The sequence below is a fragment of the Camelus ferus genome, chromosome 26 (genome assembly GCF_009834535.1).
Source record: "Camelus ferus isolate YT-003-E chromosome 26, BCGSAC_Cfer_1.0, whole genome shotgun sequence".
In the NCBI taxonomy this organism is placed as follows: Eukaryota; Metazoa; Chordata; class Mammalia; order Artiodactyla; family Camelidae; genus Camelus; species Camelus ferus.
The window spans coordinates 10,804,172-10,832,171 of NC_045721.1; the positions used below are offsets into that span (position 1 = coordinate 10,804,172).

The 28,000-nt window shown below is 35.8% G+C and overlaps 1 protein-coding gene and 1 long non-coding RNA gene across 3 annotated transcripts in view; one reads left to right on the top strand and one right to left on the bottom strand.

The window, feature by feature from the left end:
- Positions 1-727: 727 nt before the first annotated feature.
- On the bottom strand, positions 728-23,662 carry ERI1 (exoribonuclease 1). 2 transcript variants are annotated; one of them, XR_004315470.1, is made up of 8 exons: positions 23,403-23,662; positions 19,355-19,533; positions 14,422-14,632; positions 10,813-10,896; positions 9,372-9,481; positions 7,254-7,368; positions 3,471-3,772; positions 728-1,231 (listed from the first exon to the last, which is right to left on the bottom strand). XR_004315470.1 is itself a non-coding variant. In XM_006180447.3 (7 exons), the coding sequence occupies exons 1-7, from the start codon at positions 23,508-23,510 to the stop codon at positions 3,530-3,532; spliced, it is 1,050 nt and encodes a 349-aa protein (XP_006180509.2). In that variant the 5' UTR covers positions 23,511-23,662; the 3' UTR covers positions 728-3,529. The 2 variants fall into 2 exon arrangements, 1 of the variants encoding a protein (XP_006180509.2); XM_006180447.3 differs by having other exon boundaries at positions 728-3,772.
- A 100-nt stretch (positions 23,663-23,762) lies between these two features.
- Positions 23,763-28,000, top strand: part of LOC116660021 — a 34,192-nt gene continuing 29,954 nt past the window's right edge. Inside the window, exon 1 of the long non-coding RNA XR_004315374.1 lies at positions 23,763-26,411. This is a non-coding gene — a long non-coding RNA (uncharacterized LOC116660021). The remainder of the gene's footprint in view (positions 26,412-28,000) is intronic.

Genomic DNA, 28,000 nt, shown 5'->3' on the forward strand with positions numbered 1-28,000 from the left:
AAAAAAGAATTTTGAAAGTAAGAGAAGAGAGACCATACAAAGGAATCCTAATAAGGCTACCATCGGATTTCTTAGCAGACACCTTGCAGGTTAGGAAGAATGGGATGATATATTCAAAATGCTCAACAAAAAAACTGTCAACCAAGAATACTTAACTCAGCAAAGCTGTCCTTCAGAAATTAAGGAGAGATACTTTTCTAGACAAACAAAAACAGGGAATTTATCACCACTAGACCTGCCTTCAAAAAATGCTAAAGGGAGTTCTTCAAGCTGAAATGAAAGGGCACCAATTTGTAACATGAAAACACGTAAAAAAATATAAAATTCACTGGTAAAGGTAAATATACATTCAAATTCAAAATACTCTAATACTGCTATGTTGGTAAGTTAGTTTGAACTCTAGCATATAGATTAAGACACAAAAGTGTTAAAAGTAACTATAGCTACAGTTGATGTGATCAACTTTCACTGATGTCTTAAGAAACTGTCACAGCCACCCCAACCTTCAACTATCACCTTGAGCAGTCAGCAGACATCAACATCGAGGCAACACCTTCCACTGGCAAAGAGTAGAACTTGCTGAAGACTCAAGTGATGGTTAGCATTTCTCAGCAATAAAGCATTTTTTAATTAAGGAATGTACATTGGGTTTTTTAGACATAATGCTATTGCGCACTTTATAGACTACAGTACAGTGTAAATATACCAAAAAATTCATGTGACTCACTTTGTTATGATATTCACTTTATTGTAGTGATCTGGAACCGAACCCACAGTATCTCTGAGGTATACCTGTATATATTCTTCTCAAGCACACAAGGAACATTCTCAGGATAGAGCATGTGTTAAGTAACAAAATAGGTCTCAATAAATTTAAAAAGACTGAAATCATATCAAGTGTCTTTTCTGACCACAATGGTATGAAACTAAATATCAGTAACAGGAGGAAATCTGGGAAGCTCACATATATGTGGAAATTACACAACACACTTCTGAGCAATCAATAGGTCAAAGGAGAAGTAAAAAGGGAACTCAAAAAATACCCTGAAACAAACAGAAATGGCACACTTCCGGGCAAACACACAGACACACACACACAGAGGAGTATTATTCAGCCAAATAAAAAAAGGAAATCCTACCATTTGCGGCAATGTGGATGACCCTGGAGGTTTAAGTGAAATAAGCCAGATGGAGAAAACAAATACTGTACGGTATCACTTATATGCAGACTCTAGAAAAAACAAACAAAAAAGCCAATTTCATAGAAACAGAACAGTGGTTGTCAAGGGCTGGGGATGGTGGAAATGGGATGATGTAGATCAAAGGATACACATTTTCGTTATACAAAGAATAATTTCTGAGGAGCTAATGTACAGCATTGTGACTACGGTTAATAATACGGTGCTGCAGACTTGAAAGTTGCCTAGAGTATATCTCAAGCATTCTTACCACCACCAAAAAACCCTAACTATATGAGGTGATATATGTGTTAATTATCTTGATCATGGTACCATTCCACAGTATGTATCAAATCATCACATTTATACTTAAATATATACAATTACATTTGACAATTATTCCTCAGCAAAGTATTAAAAAATGAGTTAGGACAGTAAAGCATCACCAGATAAAATATTTGGTTAAGCCAAAAGGATATTGAGAGCTTATAATGTTGAAGGTCTTACAGAAATACAAAACTTGGGTACGTGGCAAAAAGTAAAACAGGCAAAAAAATTAGCAGCTTGACTTAAAAACAAACAAAACACAAAGGAGGAGGGCAATGTAATATTTCTTTGCCATACTCAAGATTTCCCAACTGCAACTTCTAGCTATTTGTGAGCAACTCTAGAAGCTGGTGAGATATAAGTTTGCTGCGGCATGAACTTGAATTCTATGGTAAGGTGGCTATGCAGAAAAATCTCCCTAAGGAGTGAGACCTCCTGGCATTCAAACCTCAGTAATGATTTGCTGTTCTCTACTATTTGGCCCTGGCACAGTAACTTAGTAAGGATTTAAAGGAAATGCTTTAAAATGTCCAGTAATACTTTATGGTATACTGTATGGTGCTACTTGGGATTCACAAAAATCTTCGCATATATCCATTTCACCCCAAGAGTTTACAGTATAAACTTAAAAAATCTGGATTTCCTTGTTTTACTATAATCCATATCAGTTTGTCTAAGGGCATCACATACCCATGTGCCTTCTGTTAGCCACTTGTTATTCTTTATTATGCTGATTCTACAACTACTGCTCAAAGGCAGAAATCCATCCTTTCAAGTAAAAAACCAATAGCATTGTGTGGAGAATTCTCATACCAAGAAAAATGCCTAGTTTTCTCTTATGTATCAGGGTTGGAAAATCTCTACAAAATTAATTTGATTATATTGCATAAATCATTAAACTAAAGTAGTATCACAATTATTATTAGAAAGTAAATGAAAAGAAACAATGTCAATGAAATTGTTCTAGGAAAGCTACAGGAGGAAATCCTATTCTGAAAATACGTATTTTTAGCTTCTAGACAAGAAGAATTTTCCTTTCTCAATTCCATAAACACATTTTTGTTTTCAGAATTAGTTAAGAATTAACTATTCAACATTCAGTGGTCATTTACTATGTAAAACCAGTTTTTAATAATAAAAAACGTTAAGATATGGTAGAAAACATTACTTGACTTTATTAACCTCACATATAATGCTGAATAAAAAGGCAAAATTAAGTGGTGACCCTTAATTTTAAGTCTAATTCAAAGCATGGTCTCTTAGATTTAAGAATTAGGACAGACATATGTCTTAAGAGGGAGGGAAACCAAAACGCCAAATCCAAAAAATCCCACTGACTCATATATTATAAAGTTCAAGCTGTAGCCCTTTACTCCTTTAAATGGTATTTTCTTTTGATTTTCCATTAATCTCATCAGTAATTGAATTTTTAACCAGACCCTATAATCCATCACAAGTCTTCCAATCATGAACTGAAAAGAAATACAGGCAGATATATGTACCAAGTACTGTATGAAATTCACACTCACAGCTGAACCTCACATATAAACTCAAAAATCAGAAAGACTATGGTACTCTTAAAACCCAAAGGCTAGATAAGGCCCACCTTTCCAATCTTTTCTACATTTTAGGAAATGATCTGATCTAATGATGTTAATGCAGAAATACATTATATATTTTAACATCAGTAAGATGACCATTGAGGGGAGAGCCAAGAAACCTTTGCATTTTAAAACCAACAGGAATACACCCTGGACACCTTAAATTATAAAATTCAGTTCTAAGCAGGAACTGTTACTGTGTAACAAATACTGCTCATATCAAAAGTGCTGGTGACAAAGATTCAATATGCCCTCCCCATAGAATCTGTTCACACACATACCTATAACTGTAGTAAGATTTTAAATGTTTAAAGTGCTTAAATTTTGCACTGAAGGAATAATTCAATAAGTATTCAACTGCTACCTCTTTGTAGCAACTCCAGTTAGAGTGAATGATCCACAGGCAAAAGGGCAAAAATGCTGTTATTTTCTAGAATGTGGCATTTGTGGAGCTGGAGTGCCCTCTATTGGTAGTGAAGAGGACACACTCATTAGCTGTCCTGCATGGATTTTCTCATTAACCCGGAGTTCACATCCATCCTGAAGCATTCGAACTGCTATTCGGGCAATGTTCTTAGAGTCATCAAGACCACTGTGAGGTCGCCCATCATAATCCATTCCTAGTTTTTCAAGCATTATTGTCAATTTGGTTTGGCTTCTAGGAACCTAAAAAACAAACAAAAAGCTTAGTAAATAATTCTTTAGTATTCTGTTAAGTCACTGTGAAGTGGGAAAATAAGAAGCTGAACTTACAGTAATAGTCAAATAAAGTTAGGCAAAGGACAAATACTCCTGGGTTGAATAAAGCAAATAACAAACTTCAGAGCTTTAAAAAAAATAATCTTGGGGCAGCAGAGAGGGTATAGCTCAAGTGGCAGAGCACATGCTTAGCATGCACAAGGTCCTGGGTTCAATCCCTAGTAATTCCTCTAAAAATAAATAAATAAACCTAACTACCTACCCCCCCTAATAAAAAAATCTTAATAGTTTTTGATAAAAATACATGTAAACAGATGGAATCTTCAAGACATCTCAAAAGTTTTATAATTTAACAAATCATTTATGAAAGGAAATGTATGGTTCTGAACATCTAAGTTGAAGCTCCTACCGTTTTAACCCAAACTAACTCTTTTGGGTGGTATTTTTCTGTAATGTATTATTTCACTTAACTAATTAGCATTATAATTGCTATCTATTATGAAGAGGGGGAATCTACACAGAAAAGAGCAGCCTAAGACACTGGCCAACATGAACAGACTCACAGGAAAATACTATTCTCTACTCAAACAAGCACTGGCAACTGCCTTAATGTATCTACAACCTTCTGGTCAATCTAAGATATTGCAGATGTGAAAATTATTTCATGGTTTTAGTAATTATTAATAATTATCCTTAGAAAAAGTGAATTATTCCTCTAAGTTAAAGGTTGGAGAAAAACCTCTTATATAAGAATGCATCACCATCTAGGAGCTGTAGCAAAAAAAGAACCTAAAGCTGATCAAGCCCTTACAAACTGACATGAAATTCAGAAGACAGAGGCATATCTGAAACTATAGCACACAATACAATAAGCAAAGTCTAGACCATGGGAAACTCTACAGGACATATGGCTCAGTTTCTTAAAGAAAAAACAAAAAACAAAAACAAAACCTGACTGGGACATCATGCTGTACATGACAAACTGACACATTGTAACTGACTACACTTCAATCAAAAAAAAAAAAAAACCAATGAAAAAACCCAAAAACCCTGCTAGAGGGAAAAAGAAGGTGGGAAAGGAATTTATAAATTAAAAACCTTAAGAGACATGTTAAGCAACTGCAACCGTTAACCAAATGTGTGAACCTTATTCTGATCTTGATTCAACACACAAAGGGTAAAAGAAAACAAAATACGATATTTATGATGATTTGATGAGATCAAGGAATTATTGCTAATTTTTTTTAGGTGTGATAATGGTGTGGTGGTTACGTTTTCTAAGAGTTTTTATCTTTTGGGGGTTACATAATGAAATGTTTACAAAGCAAATGAAGTAATGTTTGAGATCTTCTAAAGAATAAGGAAAGGGGAAAGTGGGTGGGGTTAGAGATGAAACAAGGTTGGTCATGAATTAATAACTGTTGAAACTAGGTCATGAGAGTTCATTACATGTGTCTATTGTTGTATATGTTTATAATTTTTCATAACCAACTTCTAAGAAATCACAAAATGAGTAAAAAGATAAATCCACAAAAAAGGAAAAACTATTTACCAAATATAATCAAAGGACTAGTAATCCCAACAAAGATCTATAAACCAGTAACAAAAGGAAAGACGAATTTTTTGAAAATGGGTAGAAGATTTAAACAGGGTCTTTACAAAAGAAGAAATTCAAATGACTAATAGTCATAGGAAAAGGAGCTCAATTTCATGAATAATTAGGCAAATGCAAGTTACAACCTCAATGAGATAGTATCACACAACCATCTATACAAACATTTTAAATGTCTGGCAATACCAGATGTTAGCAAAGACGTGGAACAACTATAAATCCACACACTCCTCTTGTGAGAGTACAAATTGGCACAATCACTTTGGAAAACTATTTTTGCATTATCAACTAATTCCAATGATGCATTAAACCCCTAGATTTATACTCTGGAGAAACGAGTACACAAGGCATCAGAAGACATGCACTACTGTTCATAAAAGCCCCAAAATGAAAAATACCCAAATGGCCAGCCAAAGTAGAACAGATAAACTATGGTACAGTTACACAATGGAATTCTACACAGCAATAAAATAAATGAACTACAGCTACACACACAACATGGATGAATCTCAAACATAATGTTGAGGGGAAAAACAAAATAAACAATACAGCCAGTATGATGCCAATTATATCACATTTAAAAGCAGGCAAAGACCCCCTAAACTATATGGTACAAGGATCAACATATAGATATTAAAGCTATATAAAAAACAAAATGATTCCCATGACAGTAGGGATTACAGGAGCTCTGGGAGGAAGGAAGGGGGTTAAGTGGATGGAGTTTACAAGGAATTTCACTTTAAAACAATTTGTCAAACTCCACTTTTCTGTATACACAGTTCTCAATTTTTTTAAATGTTAAAACTACCCAAAAAAAAGTTTTTAAAGAAAAGCATCTTTTCTCATGAACCTACTTTAGGATGTGCTTCACCAATATGAGGTTGTAAAGGGAAAGAGAAGATGACGCAAGATCTAATACATGACAGAGAAGCAACAGAAATCTCTCAGGACGATTTTAGTACAAACAGTTCAGATTAGGGGATTAAAGCCTCCAGGAAAACAGTCTCCAAGGAAAAAAGGAAAAGAAAAAAGAAAAAGAAAACCGGCCAGACTACCTGCATGTTTTGAGTACTGAGAAGTGATTTACAGTTTGAGTGGAGAGTAACAGGGTAAGAAAACAACAAAAGAAGTCAATTTTTAGATCTGGGGAAAGGTCGTGAACACCCTCCAAAGTCATGAGAAACGTAAACACTGACTAATGATTTGATTACAAAACTAATGTAACTAAATGAGAAAGATGCAGGGAGGGTAAGGACATGCAGGAATGGGTGGCTTTTTAATACAGCAAAATCTTCACTTTCCATTGCAGGAACTCAACAGATACCTCAAACTGAAAATTCAAGAAATAGCATAAACATATAACTTAGAAATAGGAAGGTTAATATTAGAAGGAATAGCTTTAAAAGGTTGAAAGTGTTTGCGTCAAGAACAGGAACCAGGACGGGTGAGGGCCCTGGTGGAAAACTGCCATTTGTTATCAGCCTCGCAATACTCTGTTTACAAAACTTATACTACACACATGCATTAACTTTAGTAAAATTAAAATTCAGTGGGGAGCATCTGTTCTACAATCAATATACTGAATACCCCTACAGTTTCAACCCTCTATTATTGAAGATCATATATGTGTTTGTGTATATAGTTAAATAAAAGACTGAGAGAAAATAGCTCATTTTTCTAAACTCACATGAACATAACTATTTTGGAATCTGAAAAATAACAACAAATTATATGATCTTTTTCTGTGAAGAGGACCTCATAAACCACAACTTAAGGTACATGCAAAATACAACAAATTTACCATTAAGAGCAGTATAATCAACATAGAAATCTTACCTTGTAAAAGTTTCCATATGACTTTCGAATATTGATCCACTTTTTGGCAAAAGGTGGGTATTTGAGCCTGCTTAGCCGGCACTGAATGTTCAGAAACTTACTCATATCCCATGAACTTAAATCAAAAACAGAAAAAAAAAAATTGGATTAAATAAATGCTATACTAATTCTCAAAAATGAGGATTTTAAGTCATTTTACTTGTTTTTATTTACAGGTCACTTTTCTTCCTTATAGTCATATATATAACATCAAGCTTAGAAAATTAAGCTCTCTTGCTCCAAAATAATCATGCAAAATTAAACTTCAAAAAGAAAAAGTGGAAGTCGGGTATATTAAATTTTTTTCACAAATTAATTCCTATTGGGTTCATTTTGACCATTTTTATGATTCTGATTAGCTAGGCACATCTCTTTTGTTATTTTTTAATTCTAAAATAACTACTCAGCTTACAGGTAAAGCCAGGTTTATTGTATTAGGATGTTCTTTGAGGGCATGCTTTGAAATAAAACAAAAAAAAACAAATAAATGAACAAAATACTTGAAAGAGACAAAAGCAGTTGACTGCAATTAGATCACCATTTGTTCTGCCACGGCACATGTTTCTACCACACTAACCAACCTGTGTAGTTAAGCAGAAGAACCCTGACTGTATCAAGTGGAAATTGTGTTGGTTCATACAGTCTTTCTCAGGCAAAGGGAGTCAGAATAGGAGCAATAGAAATTATAACCTTCAGCAGGAAAGAAAAAAGCTCTCAACTCAGCAGCAGTACCAGCAACAGTACTTTTAAATGTATTTTAAGAAAATTAAAAACAAGTGCCTGTCCCCAGGGTCCTCTGGCTTCTGTGCATTTGTAACATCCTCTGATGTGACTTCCACAGACCACAAGCTGCTTGCCTGGGCTGTGCAAATTATTTCTTGAGGTATTGTTTTTGTTAGTGCTCCAGGTACAAAATTGTACAGGTTTTGAATGATGTGTCTCAGAACAGGAGGTTTTTAGAGAATCACACAGTCTGTGTTATGACAGAACCACCCATGTACTTTAGCAGAAACACTGCTCATTCATGTTGCAAATCAGTAGATTTCTAAAGAGGTCCAGCAACATTTCCCCAAACTTCTATTTTTAAGCACAATTATGATGTAACTAAATTCAATGCTCTTTCCCTACTGCATGTGACAGCCTCTAAATCCTTCACATAGGCAACACCTCAGCTTTATTGTCCAACTGTCCACAGTTTGAACCAGAAGTTGATGAGGACTTTCTTCTTCAACCTTAATAGCATATGGTATAGGAGCTACCTCAGCACAATGCCTGTAATCCCTGTTTTAATCTCATCTCCCCACTTGGCTTTTCAGTTAACTAATGCTTTCAAAGCATACATGTTGAGCCCAGCATTATAGTAAACAACATGGAAGACTATCAAATAGCAAAAGTCCTTGCTCTGAAAGGATTTTTAATCTCCTTGCAAACATAAGTCTCACACACATTAAGCTTAGTTATCAGAATATTTAGTCAGATGTCAACATAAATGGTACATTATCATGGAGGCCAGATCTTCAAGAAAAGATCAACGTGAGTTGTAGTGTCTGGAGTAAAATGTGAGGTGGGCTCTGAATGATAATAAACTAGTCAAGGAAGCAAGCCTTCCAGCGGAGAGGAGAGCTGCATAAGTACAGAGAGAAAGGATAAACCATGTGATTCATGAGTCAGCCTGACTTAGAATGAAAAAGAAAAATAGCAGGTGGACTAGGCTACACAGGTAGCGAGGGATTAGATGAGAGACTTGAAAGCCAGACTGAAGAGTTTGGACTTTTCTGAGCACAGAAGTGTCCTGATAAAAAATAGTTTCAGTAAAGTCATTTTAGTTTCACACATTAATATTTCATCTTCCTCTAGTCCTCGATCAGACTGTCATTGGTACTTTCCCTCCTCTCTTTGACCCCTAGGACTCAAAATTTAACTAGGAATAAGAATGTGAATGAAAAAATACTGTCTGCTGTGCAAGACTTCAGGACCTTCAGTAAACAATATTTTTTGTGGTATTCTAAAAGTTAAATGAATAAGGACATCTTTAATCTTAAAAAGTAGATTAAAAAGATAAATTTCCTAAATACTTACCCATCTGTTAATATGGAATATTTATACTTTGTTCCTAATTCCTTCAATTTCATCCAGTCAATGACTTTTTTCAGTACCTGAGGGAAGGTATCAGCCTTGTCTACCTGATCCTGAGGATATGAAAATAAAGTCATAAAAACCAGGGTAGCTACACAGTCCCACAAAATAGCCAGACACAAACACTGTAGGGAAAGGAACAGTAAGAGAAAGTCTTATCTATGATGTTATGAATTCTTCATGGTTTCCTAGGCTAAGGTTCACCTAAAATTCCATTTATAAGATCATTAAAAATTGTTTATAATTAAGTATTAGGGACTGCTTTCAATTGAAGTATATAATCCTCCCAAAATTAAGATTTAAGATCATCCCCAGGGGTTCTCTTTTTTATGCTTCAACTTAGTGGCTTACTGATTCTCCAAAGGGGAGAAAAAGGGCAATCTCTTCTCAGCTGAAAGTGGTCTCCCTATCTCGAAGTTCCCATTTCTCCAAAACATACACACATCTTCCTAAAGGGTGAATCTGACCCATCACATCGCTTTATACTTAAAATCCTCCAAACATTCCCCAAGGCTTTCAGTACAAAAAGACACACAAGTCTCCTCACAATCGAGCTTGCCTCTGACATGAGCTTTATTTGCGACCACTTTCTTACTAGCCCATAATACACCTGAACCATCCAGAACTACCAACATGTAGTTCTGCCCTTCGCATCTGACATGCCCAGTCATTCTTTTCCACTTATTTACCTGTCATGACTCAGCCCAAGTTCACCAACTTGAGTTTTCCCAGGACAGCCCTCCCATTACATAGGGAGCTCTTCCTATAGATGCCCATGACACCCTGATGAAACACTGACTGACTTGCAGACTTCCTGACCACACTGCAGCGACTGGTTTACTCTGTCCCCTGACTTACAGACTGTTAAGTGAGTGAAGAGAGAGACTGCCTTGACCATCTTCATATCCCTCGTACCTTGGCAAATACTACAGCAAGCACTGACATATTTGTTGAATGAGTGATTGAGTGAATAAAGGAACTAAGTAAATGAACAAAGGGCCTACCACATTAGAATACAACCAAAAATCAGAGACCTAAAAAAAAAAAAAAGTAAGCTACATATGAAGTCAGGTTGTAAACAGATACACTTTAAAACTTTATCACCAAGTTCAACATGGTAACATTTACTTCACTAATGCTCCAAACAAGTGCAATGTTCAGATTCATCATAACAATTCCTTAAAAAGAAAGGTTGAAAACAATCTTACCCGGTATAAAAAAATGTGCTTTTCTATCTTTTAAATACTGTAATATGAAAGATCTTAACCAAGCAAGGAAAGCATCACATTAAATTGTATACAACAATAATTTTTGAAACTATAAAATGAATCCCCAATTTCAAAACTACTTCCAAACTCTAGAAAAAAGAACACAGAATTATAACCTGAGTAATTCCAGTTAGATTGATGCAGAAGTCAGAAAGCTGTGTGTTGATCTCTGGTCTCACATACTGCTGAAATGTATCTTCCTACAAGGGAAGGACAGCAAATTAAAGTATTTTCTATGACTTAAGATACATGATACATAATACATGACAAAGTCAGCCACATAAGACTATAATCCTATAGGTGCTCACGTCATGAACCTTTCTAGAGTTTTAACAATTTAAAGATAATGTCCTATTCCAAAGTGCTCTAATTTTTTAATTAAAAAAAATAGGTTTCATAATTTTAAAAATTTTAAGATAAAACAAGTATCTGAAAGCAAGTCTTCAAACCAAAGTTTAAATAAACATTTTCCAGAGGAGCAAAATGCTGATGATTTTGTTTATAATGTTTTGAAACGGCAACCTCTACTTCAAGATACTAAGAGTTTTTTAAATAATGAAGTATTTTGAAGAAATGTCAGTCTTCAGTTATAACAAATTAGCTCAGATGACTGTTCTTTCATATACTCCTGAATAGTCTTTATTTCTATATTATGATTCCATTAAACATGAATTCTGAATAGTCAAAGCATAACTATATGGCATGTAGTAGTATAAACAGCAATAATACTACTACACATTTTAGCAATGTTTAACCTCTTCAAGAAGCTTCCATGCTTGTCTTATTTTATGCTCACAACAATCCTGTGGACTCAGTAAGGACAGTATTCTTATCACCAGGCTCAGGTCTCTAAGTACTTTTTCCTCTAGCCCAATGCTACCTCCCTAAACCAGATCACACTAAGTCACTTGTTAAAAACTAAGGACAATTTTAAAGCCTGAAGATTTACCGGCAGCAATTATCAACATTAGGCAGTTATGGAGAAAAAGACAAAAGAATATTCCTTACAGAAAATTTAAAAATTAAGAAAAATAAGTTTTTATGAAGTTCTTTTTACACACTAGCGTATTAAGCAGATGAATTATCAACAGTTACTAACAACTGTAAAAGAGTAAAAGAACAACAGAACGTCAAAAGTTATAGATGTTCTTTATTTACCAAACATACAGCAAAAGGAAAAATTTTACTTAACTGAATCTCATAGGTAAATAAACTCTATATTCTTTTAAGTATCAGTATTTTGTTTCATAATTTTAGATGAACATCTTTCAAAAATATGTTGCAACTTCCTTTACCATTACAAGCAGGTAATACTAGGTACGACACTAACAAAATTTTGTTATGTAATACTTTTAACAGAATGATGCAACAGAGAACTATGCATTCATTGACTATTTAAAAATCATTTAAATAAATTACATAGTAAGTTAAAAGGTGATGAGGGGTCTTAAAAACAGAGTAGATAAGAGGGATCAGAAACACTGGGGGGGGGGGGAGGTGTTCAAGCTGCACTACTGAACGGAGAACCAGTCATGCTTTATTTAGAAGGCAAGGTTAAGGAAGACCTCGAAGTAAGGAAGAGGGGATGAGAGGGAAGAAGGGAATTAGCAGCAAGACCTCTGAAGGAAAGGAATTTGAGCTAAAGCCCTGGGAGGTAAAGGGGTGGAGAAACAGCAAGTAGGTCAGTATGACGCAATCCAAGGCAAGAAGAGGCCAGGTCATATATGGAATATGACTTTTATTCTGAGTTAAATGGGGAGCCATAGAAGAGTTGTGAGCAGAAGAGTAAAATGATCCGACTTCCTGATTTCCTAAGGATCAGTCTGGCCACTACATTGAGAATTGGCTACAGGGAACAAGCACAGACCAGACCAGTTAAGTGGTGAATGCAGTAAATCCAGACAAGAAATCAGTGGGACTCAAACTATAGAGTCATAGCAATTCTCTTAAGTGACTGGGTTCTGGATATATTTTGAAGACAAGAGTCGCTGCTGGTCTGGATGTGTGATGATGTGAGAGAAACAGAGGAGTCAAGGATGACTCCAAGGTTTCAGAACCGAGCAATGAGAATACAGAATTGCCAGCCTTCAGCTAGCCTTGAAGCTAAAACAGGCTGAGGATAAATCTAATCTGGGACACATTAAGATGTCTGTTAAGATGTTCAAGTAGAAATGTAAAGTAAGCAATCTGGATTTGGGAAAGAGGACAAGGCTGGAGATACGTATTTGAAAGACATTAGCATTCAGTTCCTAAAAGCCATGGAACTCGATGACAGATGAGATCATTAAGGGAGAGGATCTACATAGAGAAGAGGATCTGGGATTGAACATAGGGCATCTTGTTTTAGGAAGCTGGGAAGAGCAACCAGCAAAGGAAACTGTGAAGGAACACCCAGTGAGGCTGGAGAAAACGCTAGAGAATGAGGTGTACTGGCAGTCACTTGAATAAAGTGCTTCCAGGAGAGTGGTCAATTCGACCAGGGCTCAGGTGAAGGTTAAAGATGACTCGAGGAGTGATCTTAGTGGAATGATGGCATGGACTACATAACTTAAACCTAGTCATGTGGGTTTAAGAGAGAATGGGAGGAAACAGAGACAGAAGTTTATATAACTTTTTCAAAGAAATCTGCTGTAGAGGAACAAAGACATGGGGTAGCTGGCACGGAAGTGGGATCAAGCGAAGGCTTCTGATTATGTGAAAAAGAACAAGTCTGTATGTGATGGGAACAATATAGTAGAAAGCAAGAAATCACTCATGTCTAATTGAGGGAAGAGAATGGTGAGAGCAATGTCCTTGAGTGAGAGAGAGGACGTAGGATCTAGTGAGTTATACAAGATGATTTGCCTTCATTACTGTCATTTTCCCCTTCTAATTTATTGAGGTTTAATCTGCTTTGGACAAGGAAATTATATAAATAGGCTGATTAAGAATATAACTAAACGAAGCTTCAAACAACACACAGAAACAATTCTATGTATTTTAAAACACAAAGCCTTTTTATACTTATCCCCAGTGTGCTGGTGGCAACTACGGATACCACAGAAATAACTCCTGGATATATGAAATGTTATGATACATCCTTGTTCAGATTTTATAAGGCAAGCGGTATCATAATTTGGAGGATATCTGCTGAGATCCTGAACAAATAGTGCACTGGTGAAAATATCTAAAGCATATATTTCATATGGCTTAGAAGCCAAGGTTCTAAGTCATTTCCCCCAAAAGCATTTCACCAGAAAGATAACCAGTTCTAAGTTTAAGGGTAATTTCTGTATATTATCATTTTTTAGAGATCAGAGTACACATTAGTCTACTGCAGTAGTTCTCAACCCTGACTGCGTATCAGCTGAGATGCTTTTGATGCCGGGGCCCTACCACAGTACAAGCGGATCAGAATCTCTGGGATGAGGGCCAAGCAGCAAGCCAAGTTTTTTTTTTTTTTTTAATCCCCAGGAGATTCTGATGTCCAGTCAGATACATGTTCTAAGCAAAGAGAAAAAAACACTATAATTTTAGCTACTGGAAAAGGAGAGCAGCAGACTCTGAAATTATTTGATTACAGCCTTTCTATTAATGAAGCTGATCAAAAGTATGCAGTCAGAGCAAAAACCCCCTCTTTGGAATTCTAATTCTAGCTAAAACAGCAAATTGGACCTTCCACCTTACTAGCTAACCTCAGACTAGCTGCTGCTAAAAGTAAAATTTAAATATAACAATTCACTTACTATTTCTAAGGTATGAGTGTTCAGTAAAACAACAGGAAATTCAATTATTTCATGTATGAACTCAGGCGGGTTACCCTCTTCACAAGTGGCTTCAAAGTCAATAATACAAATGTAGTCATAGTAACTGTCAACACAATTGTCCTCTTTCAACATCAGCTTCTGCTTCTTGTAATAGTTTTTCAGTCTCTTCTTTAGTACATCCTTTACACCTCTAAGAAAAATAAGAATAAAATTAACACAGGCAAACTTTACAGGCAAGAATCTGAACTCTTACCTGTTGGCACTTGGTTGAACAATGCCAGTCACAGCATAATTTAGAAAATGTTAGCTAAAATAAATGTAAAGAAAGCAAGATGCAAAGTTAAGTCAGCAAAGAGCTAATTAAAATAGAACATTTAATACAACATCAATATTTTCCTTCACAAGTTTACTTCACTTTTGTAGTACAGTATATAAAATACATATTGGTCTTTCAAACCATAAGCCTTGTTAGCATACACCACCTATACAGCCCTATTGCCTTACATATTAAGATGAAGTACATGATACGAAACTGAAATTAATACTGAATTATTTTACTGATCAAATACAAATTTAAGAGAATGAAAATTCAGGTAAATTAAATATGATGTGCTCTTTCCTTTCTTTTGGCTTTTTTAAGTGAGACAACTAAAAAAATCCACATGAATATGAAAGCATTATAAGCTTAGTATATAAAGTTGAATGTTAGCTATTTAACTAGGAAAACTAATTTAGGAGATACCCTAGAATAAATACCATGTCCAGAAGAACACTGTCATAGATTCTTTTTTTTTAACATTATTTTATTAGTCATTTTACAATGTTGTGTCAAATTCCAGTATAGAACGTGATTTTTGTTATGCATGACCATACATATATTCATTGTCACATTTTTTTCGCTGTGAGCTACCACAAGATCTTGTATATATTTCCCTGTGCTATACAGTATAATCTTGTTTATCTATTCTGCACATGCCTGTCAGCATCTACAAATTTTGAACTCCCAGGAGATTCTTAATTGAAAGTAGATTTCTTAATTTACCAAGGGTAGAATATGATTTAGGAGATTTCAGTTTTACAAGTATTTTTTTTTTTAAATGTTCCATAAATGGGAGGTGGGGAAAGGCTGATCTAAATGGGTAACAATGGTGGGTAATGGCAGTCATGTTTGTCAAACAGTATATATACTTCTTCAAAAAATCAAAAGTCACACCCATTACTTAGACCTCCTTCTTTGTTACTAGGCTGAGTCCTATAGGGGTTTGAAAATACAAATGGTAGTAAAAATAAGAGGATCTAAATTGTACTTGGTATGTAGTGACAAGGAAGACATTTTGGTCACATCACCAACTAGTAACTATTAGAAAAAATGTTTCTAACCTTTTGTTTTCCTTTCTAAACTACCACTAAAAAGGAATCTTATCCATGAAAAATCCAGATAATTAACCAGCTATTTGTTTTAAGACAAAATGTCTTAATACGTTTATTTGCTTGAGATTTTCCAAATCACCAAAATCTAGGAAGGAAACCCCCTAACTCCTTTCATATTAAGGTTCTGTGAGTGACGTCTGTGTGTCATGTAACAACTTTGGATTGCTTTGTTTTAATTTCTTCTCTTTCTTTCTTTTTGGAGAAACTGTATTCTACTAAAGGTAAAATTTTATTTACTAAAAGATTGTGTTTCTGTAATCCTAATGGCAACCCAAATACATAACCAGCTGCTCCAGAGAGAAACCTGCATCTTTAACATCTCCCTTGCCTCCCCATACCTTAAGGATCACCATTTCTGCCAAATTCCAACTCAGACAAACATTCAGAATCTGGTTCTCCTGAATTCTATCCAGCAGGGCTCCCATTAGCCTTTGGGACTAGGCACACGACTCCACTATCATAGCTCTCCTCTTCATTCTTTATCTTGCTCAAGAGCTAAGCACTAGTGCCAATTTCCTGTTCAAATACCTTCAGTGGCTCACTTCTGCTTTACGAGGTAAAATGTAGACTTCAGCACAGAGTTTCTTCACCACTTGGCTATCACCAATCATTTCAGCATCATCTTCAGATGCTTCCCCTTCCCTACAGTATGTCACATACTACAGACAAAACATAATACAAGCCATTTCTTGAAATGTGGAACCATTTCATATTCCATAACTTTGGCTGTACAAACAAAAAGCAAGATCATGTAGCAGAAAACAAACAAGCAGAAATCAGGAGTCTGGTTTCTTTGTGTCTAATATAACTTCCCTCCCTTTTCTGTTTTAAATCAATTCAAATGTCACCCCCTTAATTCCTGAGGCAGACTCTCTTCTGTATTCTTATGATGTACTTGGCCAGACCTCCAATATAGCACTGGTCACTCCGTATTGTGATAATTGGTTTGTAGATTTTCCCAAAGACTGAGCTTCCCAAAATAGGGAATAGGTCTGTTTTACCTTTATTACCTAGTTAAGTGCTTACAATTCAGTAAAAGTTTGTTGACTAAATGTATAAACATACATCTAAATTTCTAGCTCCATGTAAGTTGGGAGTAAGCAACTTATCTTCACACCTAGGAAGGACAAGAATTTTGCTCAGAAAATCTTAAGTAGGCTACAGGCTGTATTTTCATAATAGGAAAAGACGGGGGAAAGAAGGTAACATTTTTCTTCATAAATTATGGAGTAAGACAATCCAGAAGGGAAAAAAAATACACATATGTTCTTGTGAAAAGCAGTGAAGCTTTATTTTAAAGCAAAGAGGAGGAATACCACACTTATAAGATAATAAAGGGATCCCCAAACAGTAAGTTTTCCTTTACTATGTGTAGCCAATTTTCTTTTCTTGATGCCTGGCAATTCTCTTATATATCAAAAATCCACATGTTTTTCTGGATTCCAAAGGTCATTCCTGCCCATATCCCAAGTCAAAATAAAATGATTTGTTTTGCAAAAAATTTTGCACACATACATACACTCACACTGAGTTGGCTAAGTTGCACTGTTTTCTCAATCAATATACAGTTAATGTTTACTCTCATTCTGCACATTTTTAGAAACTAAAACAGAAGAAAAAAATATTTCCTGGTAGGTGAAAGTTTTTTTTCCTCTAATTTTCTGGTTTCAAAGAAACTCTTTTTATAAAAATAATACAAATGAACAAAATAAAAGGAAAAACATTCAATCTCATTAACAGGGTATAATTATCCATCAACCAAGTGATCAACTAAAAAAGAAATTTAAACATATTTGGTATAAAAAGATAGATAGCCCTATACATTCCTGGTAGATTATCAAAATATTCATAGGCTTTAACTCAGCAATCTTAGTCTATCATCAAAAAGATTGACAGAAAAGACAGTCTCTTCAGCAAGTGGTGTTGGAGTAACTGGACACCTACATGTAAATCAATGAAGTTAGAATACTCCCTTCACACCATACACAAAAATACACTCAAAATGGCTTAAATACTTAAACATAAGACAAAACACTACAAACCTTTTAGAAGAAAACATAGGCAAAACACTATCTGACATAAATCTTAGCAATGTTCTCCTAGGGCAGTCTACCCAAGCAATAGAAATAAAAGCAAAAATAAACAAATAGGACCTAATTAAACTTACAAGCTTTTGCACAGCAAAGGAAACCGTAAGCAAAACAAAAAGACAACCTAAGGAATGGGAGAAAATATTTGCAAAAGATGAGACTGACAAGGGCTTAATTTCCAGAATATATAAACAGCTCATACAACTTAATAAGAAAAAAACAAACAACCCAATCCATAAATGGGCAGAAGACCTAAACAAGCAATTCTCCAATGAAGACATACAGATGGCCAACAGGCACATGAAATAATGCTCAATACCACTAATTATCAGAGAAATGCAAATCAAAACTACAATGAGGTATCACCTCACACCAATCAGAATGGCCATCATTCAAAAATTCACAAACGATAAATGCTGGATAGAGTGTGGAGAAAAGGGAACCCTCCTACACTGTTGGTAGGAATGCATTTGGTGCAGCCATTGTGGAGAACAGTATGGAGATTCCTCAAAAAAGAGACTTACCATATGATCCAGTAAGATACATGCTCACTCCTGGGCATATATCCAGAGGGAATCTTAATTCAAAAAGATACATGCACCCCAATTTTCATAGCAGCACTATATATAAGAGCCATGATATGGGAACAACCTAAATGTCCATCAAAAGATGACTGGATAAAGAAGTTGTGGTATATTTATATATATGACAGAATTCTACTCAGCCATAAAAAATAATAAAATAATGCCATCTGCAGCAACATGGATGGAGCTGGAGATTGTCTTTCTAAGTGAAGTAAGCCAGAAAGAGAAAGAAAAATACCATGTATTACTTATATGTGGAAACCAAAAAAAAAAAGACTAACTTATTTACAAATCAGAAACAGATTCACAGACATAGAAAACAAACTTATGGTTACAAGAGGGGAGGAGGTAGGAAGGGAAAAATTGGGAGTTCAAGATTTGTAGATATTAGCTAATATGTATAAAATAGATAAACAACAAGTTCATACTGTATAGCACAGGGAACTATATTCGGTATCCTGTAACTTACGGTGAAAAATATGAAAACAAATATATGTATGTTCATGTATGACTGAAGCATTATGCTGTACACTAGACATTGACACAACATTATAAACTGATTATACATCAATAAATATATGTATATACACACACAATAAAAGACAGAAATAATCAGAGTCACACAAAGATTCATGTATAGGAATGTAATTATAACTGTTACTTGAATGACTAATAATGGTTATTATTATTAATAACTGGTTATCTCTTTATGGTAGGATTATAGATGATTTTTAATTTTTCAGTGTTTTCAAGATTTTCTATAAGCATATACTACTTTCATAATTTTAAAAAGTTATTTTTAATTACCTGGTTTCAAGCTTGAACTCTGAAAGTTTAGCTCTGAGCTCTTCCTTACTCATTCTATTAATGCAACCATTCGTAATAGCAATCTCTTTGTAGACTGGGTCACTGAAATCACTTGCATTGGAGGTAATGAACTTAGATCCTTTTGTTTCTTGTCCATCAAGTCTACATCGCTGCTTTTTCTATCAAAATAAATAAATAAATAGTTTATAATTAGTACAAACATCTTAAAGATTCAAACTCCTGTGGCCTCTTCATGCTATATGTTCAATAAGTGCATGGGAAGAAGAAAGATGCGTTTCCAATACAATTTATCCTGCTCTCTTCTGAGTCATGAGGTTTCTTACAGGAAATGAAGCTAAGTAAAAAGAACTCTGGTGTTAGGAGTCAGAGCAACCTTGGTTCAGAACCCCAGCTGACTTTGGGTAGTTACTTATTAGCCTCTGATTTTCAGTTTCCTTGTCTATAAAATAAGGTATCATAATAATTGTCTCAAATGGCATTTGGTACTTGGTGGTAATGATAAATAGTACTGGGGCAAGATTATTATAAGGATTAAATGACATTAAGTATATCAGACTCCTGATACCATACTCATCATGGCTTTTAATAAATGGTAACTTACTACCATCATAGACTGTAGATCAGATCTTTTCACAAACAATATTCTAAAATTTACAAATGAACTAATTTTTAAATAAACTTTTACATTATGCATGTATAAGTCAGTGCCTTCCTGAGAATTTTTTAACCGGACTTTGTTTCACAAAGTTAACAGGAATTAGCCAATATAAAAACAAAATGGACCAGAAATCTGACTCAAAACTTGCTAGTACCCAAAACAAAGAAGGAAATATCTTGTTTAAAAACACACAATTTCCAAAAGTTACATGTATAGCAGTTATTCAGGAGAACTATCATTACTGTATTATAAAACTTTCCTCCTTTTTAAAAATCAAAATCCATGTTAAGAATTATGATAAAAAACATAATTTGACTCTAATCATGCCATAGGTGTCCCCAAATTAATAATATGTTTAATTCCAAAAATTCATTTGTAAGTTATTTTCCACATGCAATGTTACAAATATTAGGTATGTTCCAGAATTTTCAGAAACACTTTGGTACCAGCAATCCATACTAAAGTTTGTTAACTTAGTCATAATTTACCACATTGTTCCCATGGGAACTTTAATTACAGATTAAGGCAGGATAACCATGGACAGGCCATAGTCCCTGCGTCAGAACTGATCCTGATGGTTCAGGGACTATTTCTCACTCTAAGCTCTCAATTTAATGCAACACACATTTAGCAGATACTGTGCCAGAATACTTAAGAATTACTCACTCCCATCTCCTCTAAGGAAGAGGTCAGCAATTCCAATGTGTGAATTTCCCATAAACTGAAGAATAACTATATTGAAGTTCCTTGCTGACAAACGTTTAGAAAACTTTATTACACCGATCTTTGACTAAAGATAAGAAAATAATTAGCTTTCAATAATATATTAAATTTACGATGCCTGGCTACTTTATCATTAGAATTTAATCAGGGTTCCTAATTTATCCTTTGTCTTTACAGTTACAGTGAATTTTAAATCATTCATTTTCAATCATGTTAAAATTTAGGTCAACAAGTTAGTAACAGGTTGTCTACCAAAACAGATGTGTTACTCAGCTTAAGAAAATTTTCTCTTTTGCTAAACGTTCTCTCTGATTCACTTGCTTAATTCTCATCTAGAATTGTAGCTACAAATATTACCCAACAGTAACACTTAGGCCTCTTCTAGATATGCTATAAATCATGAATTCTATAAAGAAAACTCTGCCTCCTCTCCTGAGTCCAACTCTAGCCCTCTTCCTTCAGTGAAGTCCAGGACACAGTCAAAGGCCAGTTCTCACAAATCTCATTCTACACTAACAGTTTCCAAAGAAGGTTGCTCAAGACAATCCATAAGGGGCAGAAAGAAAATATTAAAAACCCTGCATGTGTTACTCATTCACAAAAATACAAAGTTAGTTTACTAAATACATGGATTGATAATGGCACCCTCCCCAATGTCTATGTCCATCTGTCACATGTCATAGAAAGTACTGGCCATAGAATGAGGAAAGTGGGGATGGACTCCACAGTACAGGGAGGAATATTCACCTTCATGGTACTGTGACCTTTTGCAATTTTCAAGTGTCCAGGTAAATGGTTGCATGTTTTATATTATCCCAAATGAGAGAATCTTTACAAAATGGAAGTGACCATGAAAATCTTTTATACCAAGCAGTGGCTTACTGATTATCTTGTGGCAAAGTACTTAAAAGTGTTGTTGAACTTACAGATGGGTTACATATTTTCTTTTACAAAGAAGTGTTCCAAAATTGCTGTCATCTTCTGTGATGAGAAAGGGACTAATACCTCTATCCTTAAGTTTTTTTTTTTTAATAAACACAATTTATTTCAAGATGAAAGAAAATATGTTTTAACAATAACTCAGAAAGTAACTACTTATCAAAAGAAACCTTTTCTGTGGCAAGAACATTTTGAAAACGGATGTTTTGAAAATGTTTCATTATACTGAACAAAAAAAATCTGTGCATTACCTATTATAAAAAAAGTCTCTGCAGCATTGCACTAAAAAACAAACAAAAACCTTAGAAGCAGAAGTAAACTTAATTGAAATCCTTCCAAGAATTCTGATGAAATTTGAACCTACTTGATTAAAAATATAAAAATGCAACCCCTATTAATAGTTTACAAAAACAACTGCCATTGGGGATAAAGAATATTTACTTAGCTGAATTCCAACAAAATATTTTGCTTAATTGAGCCTGGAGAAAAAAAAAAACAAAAAACTCCAACAACACGTTTTTGACAAATGTCAGTCACTAAAACCAACTAGGAAAATAGACCCAGGACTTAAGTCACTATATCTCAGTTTTAAGACTTTAAAATATAATGAAGCATATTCAATCACACTTCTCTTATTAAAAATTAACTTTGAAAAACGATTTTTAAATCAAGTTACACGATGTTATTGACAGCATGTCACATTGAAGAGGGAGGTCGGGTGGAAGAGTGGGTCTTTGGAGAGAAGGGCTATGAGGGCCTCTTTAAAAGTAATATCATAACGCAAATGAGATAACTATGCGAAGACCCAAGGGAAGAGCATGTAGGGCAAAGGAAGTTTGCTTAACAAGAAAGACCACCCACCATAAAACCGAGGTTGTTGGGGACTGAGAGCAAAAGGGAAGAGCTGAATGAGACGCAGTTAGCAATGCAGGAAGGAGCCAGGTCCTATGAGCTGCAAACTGAAGATCCAGTCAGATTCAAGTTACCAAAAGATCATTCTAGCTGCTACTTGAAGAACTGGCTGTAGATGCAAAGAGCACGAGCTAGAAAGCCTCTTGCAAGAATCCACTCTATGAGGTGCTCAGCATTTGTTATTCATGGAAAATGACTAATTTTGGTATTAGATTATTTACAGTACGCAACGCTGGTCAACAATAACTGTATCTGCAAAGAAGATGAATACAGAAGTTTTAAGACTATTTTTACAACTTTGCCGCCGTAACTAGGATCTACCAGTGTCAAAATCATTAAGAATATCAGTCATACACTGTTCCACATTAAGCAGGAGTTAACGGGCAAAAATCAGAGACACGTCTCCAGCTAACAAGCACAAGCACCTTCTGCCAAGGCTGGGAGACGGGCTTAAAGGTCTTAAGAAGAGACATACCTAGAGAAGAGATTTTTAAAAACATATACTACCAATTACAGATTAGAGCTACACAGAATGACAATAGTAACCGTGTGCTCAGAATGTTTAGGGCAGAATTTCCACTCAGAACTTCTAAAACTGCAACGTACTTCTCGTCTGGACTATTTACTCACTTTCAGAGAATCACTGGGACCAGAGGGAGCTCAATGACAACTACCCCGAGTAAAGGCTCCGGGAGCTGGGGACAGGGACGGCGGCCAGGGTTGGAGCTCCAGGGAACACAGGCTGTGGTTTCTGTGGAAAACCCTAGAAGAAAGGGGCGCGCGGCAGGCTCTCACCTCAGGATTCTGATGCTGCGGCTCCTCCCCGCACTCCGACCCCGGCGACCGGTGCCGCGCGGGAGCCACGGCCTCGCCGCCGGGCTGGTGGCTCTGCTCATCCTCCATGACGGGTGTCACGGAAGAAGAGAGCTGCTAGAGCGCTCCACTCACTCACTCTCACTCGGCCAAGCCCGAAAGCCTCGCCTTTCTCCGCTGAAAAATTACCGGGCTCGCGTTCCCGCGGCGGCGGCCACACAAACTCTAGCAAACACCTCCCACTTCCGGGAGCGTGAGGCGTCCGCACGCCGCGCAGGCGCAGTGAGCCGGCGTGCAGAACGCGAGCGCCTCGGAGGACGAGGGCGGGCGGCGTGGGGGAGGGAAGGAGGTGCGCGCGCGGGAGAGACAGGTTGGGAGCTTCCCGCGCGGAGCTGAGGATACGCAAGCGTCGGGCTCTATCTAGTCCCTGGAGGATTCCACTAGAGGAAATGACCAGTGCCATCTCCTTAGAAGAATACAAGGAGTACCACAGAGAGAGGTGAATTTTAAACATAGCAAATAGCATTTATAAATCAATCTGCATTTTCTATAAGGCATTTAAGACGTCCGCGTCTGGACAGGAAAAAGAAATGGATCCGGATTTATTGAAAAACTGAACAAAGTGTGTGAAACAACTGTTTTCAGACATTGGACAGTAGACAGTTCCGGGCATTTGTACCTGAGAGAAAAGAAACTAACGGGGTGGGCCCTGTATCTCCCTGGCTTTCTGCCCAGAGGCAGTGTCCAGCTTGCAGGTACCAGGGGAGCTCAAACACAGCCGAGGGTCTCGCCGACAAGCCGGAGGACTTGTTGAGTTGAGAAGACAGGAACTGGATTTAGGGCACATGGGGAGGCCAGGTTGGTTGGAATTTATGAGGCGGAGTTCTTAAAGAGCTTCAGGAATCTGTTTACGAGTACCGCTGCATCTGTGGCTGAATAAAAATCAGTGAATATGTCCTGTGAAACTGCACAAGGCCAGGAAAAAACAATTATTGGGGAGCAGTAAGCCAGATAATTCTCAGAGCTCACACAGGACTAGGAATCCTTTGCGTTCCCTGCAGCCAGAGTGGAGAGACTGCTGAATACAGTTGGTGAGGGGAATATGCTGTAGAGACCCCAGAAGTGCCATGCCTTAGTAGTGAGGTAAACTAACCCTAGACTCTGGCGTCTAAAGGAAAAGCTATGCAGACCCTTAAGAAGCTTCAAGACAAGCCCTGATAGGCTCAAACTGCTCAATAAAGTAACCTAATTGCCTGCCAAAACAAAGTCTAATACTCTAAAAAACTAGGGCAAAATCCAGGACTTAATAACATTAAATTTAAAATATCAGGCATCCAGTCAAAAATTAACAGACATGCCAAATAAAAAGGGAAATATATCATAGTCAATAGAAACATTTTCAGAAATGACAAAATGATGGCAAAAACAGAGAAGGACTTTAAATGCCTATTGTAGATTCACTCAGTATGCTCAAGGATTTAACACAAAATATGACAGGAGAGAAACTGAAGAGATTTTTTTAAAAAGAAGCAGCAGCAAATAGAATTTCTGGAGATTTAAAATATATCTGAAAATTTTAAATCTGTGTATGGACTGGATAGCAATTTAGGCACTGCAGGGAAAAAAAGCAATAAAGTTGAAGACATAGCAACAGAAACAATCCAAAATGACACACACAGAAAGTAGACTAAAAAACAAAACAAAAACAGAGCTTCAGTGACCTATGGAACAATATAAAGAGGCCTAATATATGTGGCCTCATAAAGCAGATGGGGGTGAAGAAAAAATATTTGAAGAAGTAATGGACAAAAATATTCCAAGCTTAATATTTGATATTGGATCTAAGAAGATCAAAGAAGCCAAGTAAGGTAAATATAAAGAAAACTGCACCAGGCCATATCATAATCACATTGGTGAAAAATAGAGATAAAGAGAAAAATCTTAAAAGCAGCTGGTGAAGAAAGGCATATTATATACAGAGAAACAATAATAAGAGTTTTTATAGACTTCTCATTAGAAACTATGCAAGCCGAAAGAAAATGAAATGACAGCTTTAAAGTGCAAAAACAAAACAAAACTCTCAACTTGGCATTCTATACTCAACGGGGTGAAACAGACTTTTTCAGACAAACAAGTCCAGAAAAGCCGCATCCTGAAGCAGAGCCATCCTAGCTGACTTGCAGACCTGTGAAGAAGAAAAATAAATGCCTCTTGTAAGCCACTGGGGTGGTTTGTTATTCTGCATTATTATAAAAATAACTTAACGAGTATAGTATCACTTCAAGTCACATGGCAATTGGTGAGAACATATAGTTCTCTAATAGTAAAAGGGACATAATTAGAAATCTACCACAGATGTTTTACTTCTGAAATCATCTTCTTTGTAAGTGGACTGTATTTTTTCTCTCATAACTACAGGCTTACATGTTTATAAAATAAGGTTTATAGGCTCAGAAATTATAAAGATTTCTAAGGTACAGCACTGATCATCTCTTTCTGCCAGGATTTAATCATTTCTTCTTCAGATAATGACTCTGAGTCCTGACACAAAAATGCAGGGAAATTAACAAGAATTGCTAATCTCATCTCTCTCTCTCAAAGAAGAAAAAATGACCCAGTAAACACTGTCAGGATCCACATTAAGTGAACATTAATAAGGATTAGCTACAAATTGTTCTGTTTGAGCTTTCTGATTTGTGTCTCAACTGTTAAGTAAAGAAGATTTTCTATAAAGACTTGATTTATTATCTATACTTCAAATGATGGTCTTATACTTAGTACTGTTGCCAGTATCTATGGGAATGCTAAGATGCAATAATCATTCATTCATTCAACAAATATTTATTGAGTGCTTTCTATGTGCCAGAAATGAACATTGAAAAAAATGACAAAATCTTTTGCCCTAGTGAAATTTACATTCAAGAAGTGTGATACAGACAATAAACAAAGGAAATAAGTAAACTGTTCACAGTGTGGAGAAAAATTACGCAGGTAAGGGGAATGGGCAGGGATGCTCAAGTGGGAAGGGGGGGTTGCAATTGTAAATAGAGTGGTTATGGGGGATCTCTCTGATGATATTCTATTTAAGCAAAGAGACCTAAAGGCAGTGAGGGAACAAGCAGGATATCTGAAGAGACTTTCAGGCAGAGCAACAAGTGAAAAGGTCCTGAGATGAGAACTTGTTCAAGAAATACCGCTATGTCCCATATTTTCCTTTGATTATGTGATGTCAGCATGAAGGAGATCCGCATTTTTTAAATGTTGACTCTGCTGTTACTTTCCATACACCAAGGGGGAAATCCCAGTGCCTAAGAAAGTCAGTTGCCCTAGATTGTCAGCTCGAGGGGAAAGCCTCCCTAAATGTTTCAAGTATGGCACAAGCCTAAAAGAGAGGTTCTAGAATCTATTATTCTCTTATTAACCGCAGTGAAAAACACACCTGTTTTTCATTTAGCATTCATTAATGTCCCTGAATTAATCCACTCTCTGACAGATCTGTGTGTTGAATACCAGGTTTTGTAAATTGTTCTAGGCTGAACTAAATATGTGACTTTTATGGAGTAGAATGCCATTTATTTCTAAGCCCTTTACCTGTTGCTGCCTGATGCCAGTGTATATTTAATTCTGTACGTGTAGGTTTGAATCTGAGCACCCTGCTTTGTTCTATTGGTCCATGATGTCTGTTCTTATACCCACCCCACGCTGTTTTTATTGCTTGGCTCTGCAGTGTCTTAGTATCTTGCAAAAGAAGTCCCCCCTTTTTAATCTTGTTTTTCAAGACTGGCTTAGCTATTTATGGATTTTGGTCTTTCACATACATTTGAGGACAAAGTTTTTGGTCCTTGAAAATCCAACAGAATTTTTCATTAAAATTGAATTCAGTAGATTGAGAACTGAAGAACTGACATACTAAAATTGTCACCCTGTTAAAAAATATAACTATTCAGATCATGTTTTATGTCTTTAAAATTTTATAATTTTCTCCATAGAGGTCTTGTCCATTCTTGGTTAAGATAATTCCTAGATACTTCATGGTTTTTGTTGCCATAATGAATGGTATATTATTTTATACTATTGTGAATGCTCTGTGTGTGTGTGTGTGTGTGTGTGTGTGTGTTTAAAATTTAGGTTGGGTATTTGTGAGAAGTTCTAGTAAAAGGAGTAAGAAGAACTTAAAGAAAAAATTCTATTGATTTTTATAATGCCTAAGCTCTCTTATGAACTTTAGTAGTTTTTTTATTCTGTTGGTTTTTTTCTAAAATGCATGATCATGTATCTGCAAATGTTTTAGCTTTACATTTCCTACCCTTACACCTCTTTATCTTTTTCTTTCTTACTGCATGGCCCAGAAGCCTTGGTAATTTGTTAACAGTAATGATACCAGTGCTGAACATCTCTACTTAATATAATGTTTTCTGCAGGTTCCAAGGTCTTTTTCTTTAATGCTTTAAAAATACTACTTTATTTTCTTCTTGTATCTAATGTTGCTTTGAAAGTCTGAAGTCAACATGATACTTGATCTTTTTTAAATGATCTGTTCTCTTTCTCTGAGAACTCTGCGTATTTTATTCTTATCATCA

Bases quoted from the DNA above. Each gene is read 5' to 3' on its own strand.
- ERI1 (XM_006180447.3), bottom strand. From the start codon at position 23,510: ATGGAGGATGAGCAGAGCCACCAGCCCGGCGGCGAGGCCGTGGCTCCC. The intron at 14,633-19,354 runs GTAATTAAAAAT...TATTTTTCTTAG, and splicing joins GAGTTCAAGCTTGAAACCAG to AGGTGTAAAGGATGTACTAA. The intron at 3,773-7,253 runs GTAAGATTTCTA...TTTGTTTTTTAG, and splicing joins CATATGGAAACTTTTACAAG to GTTCCTAGAAGCCAAACCAA.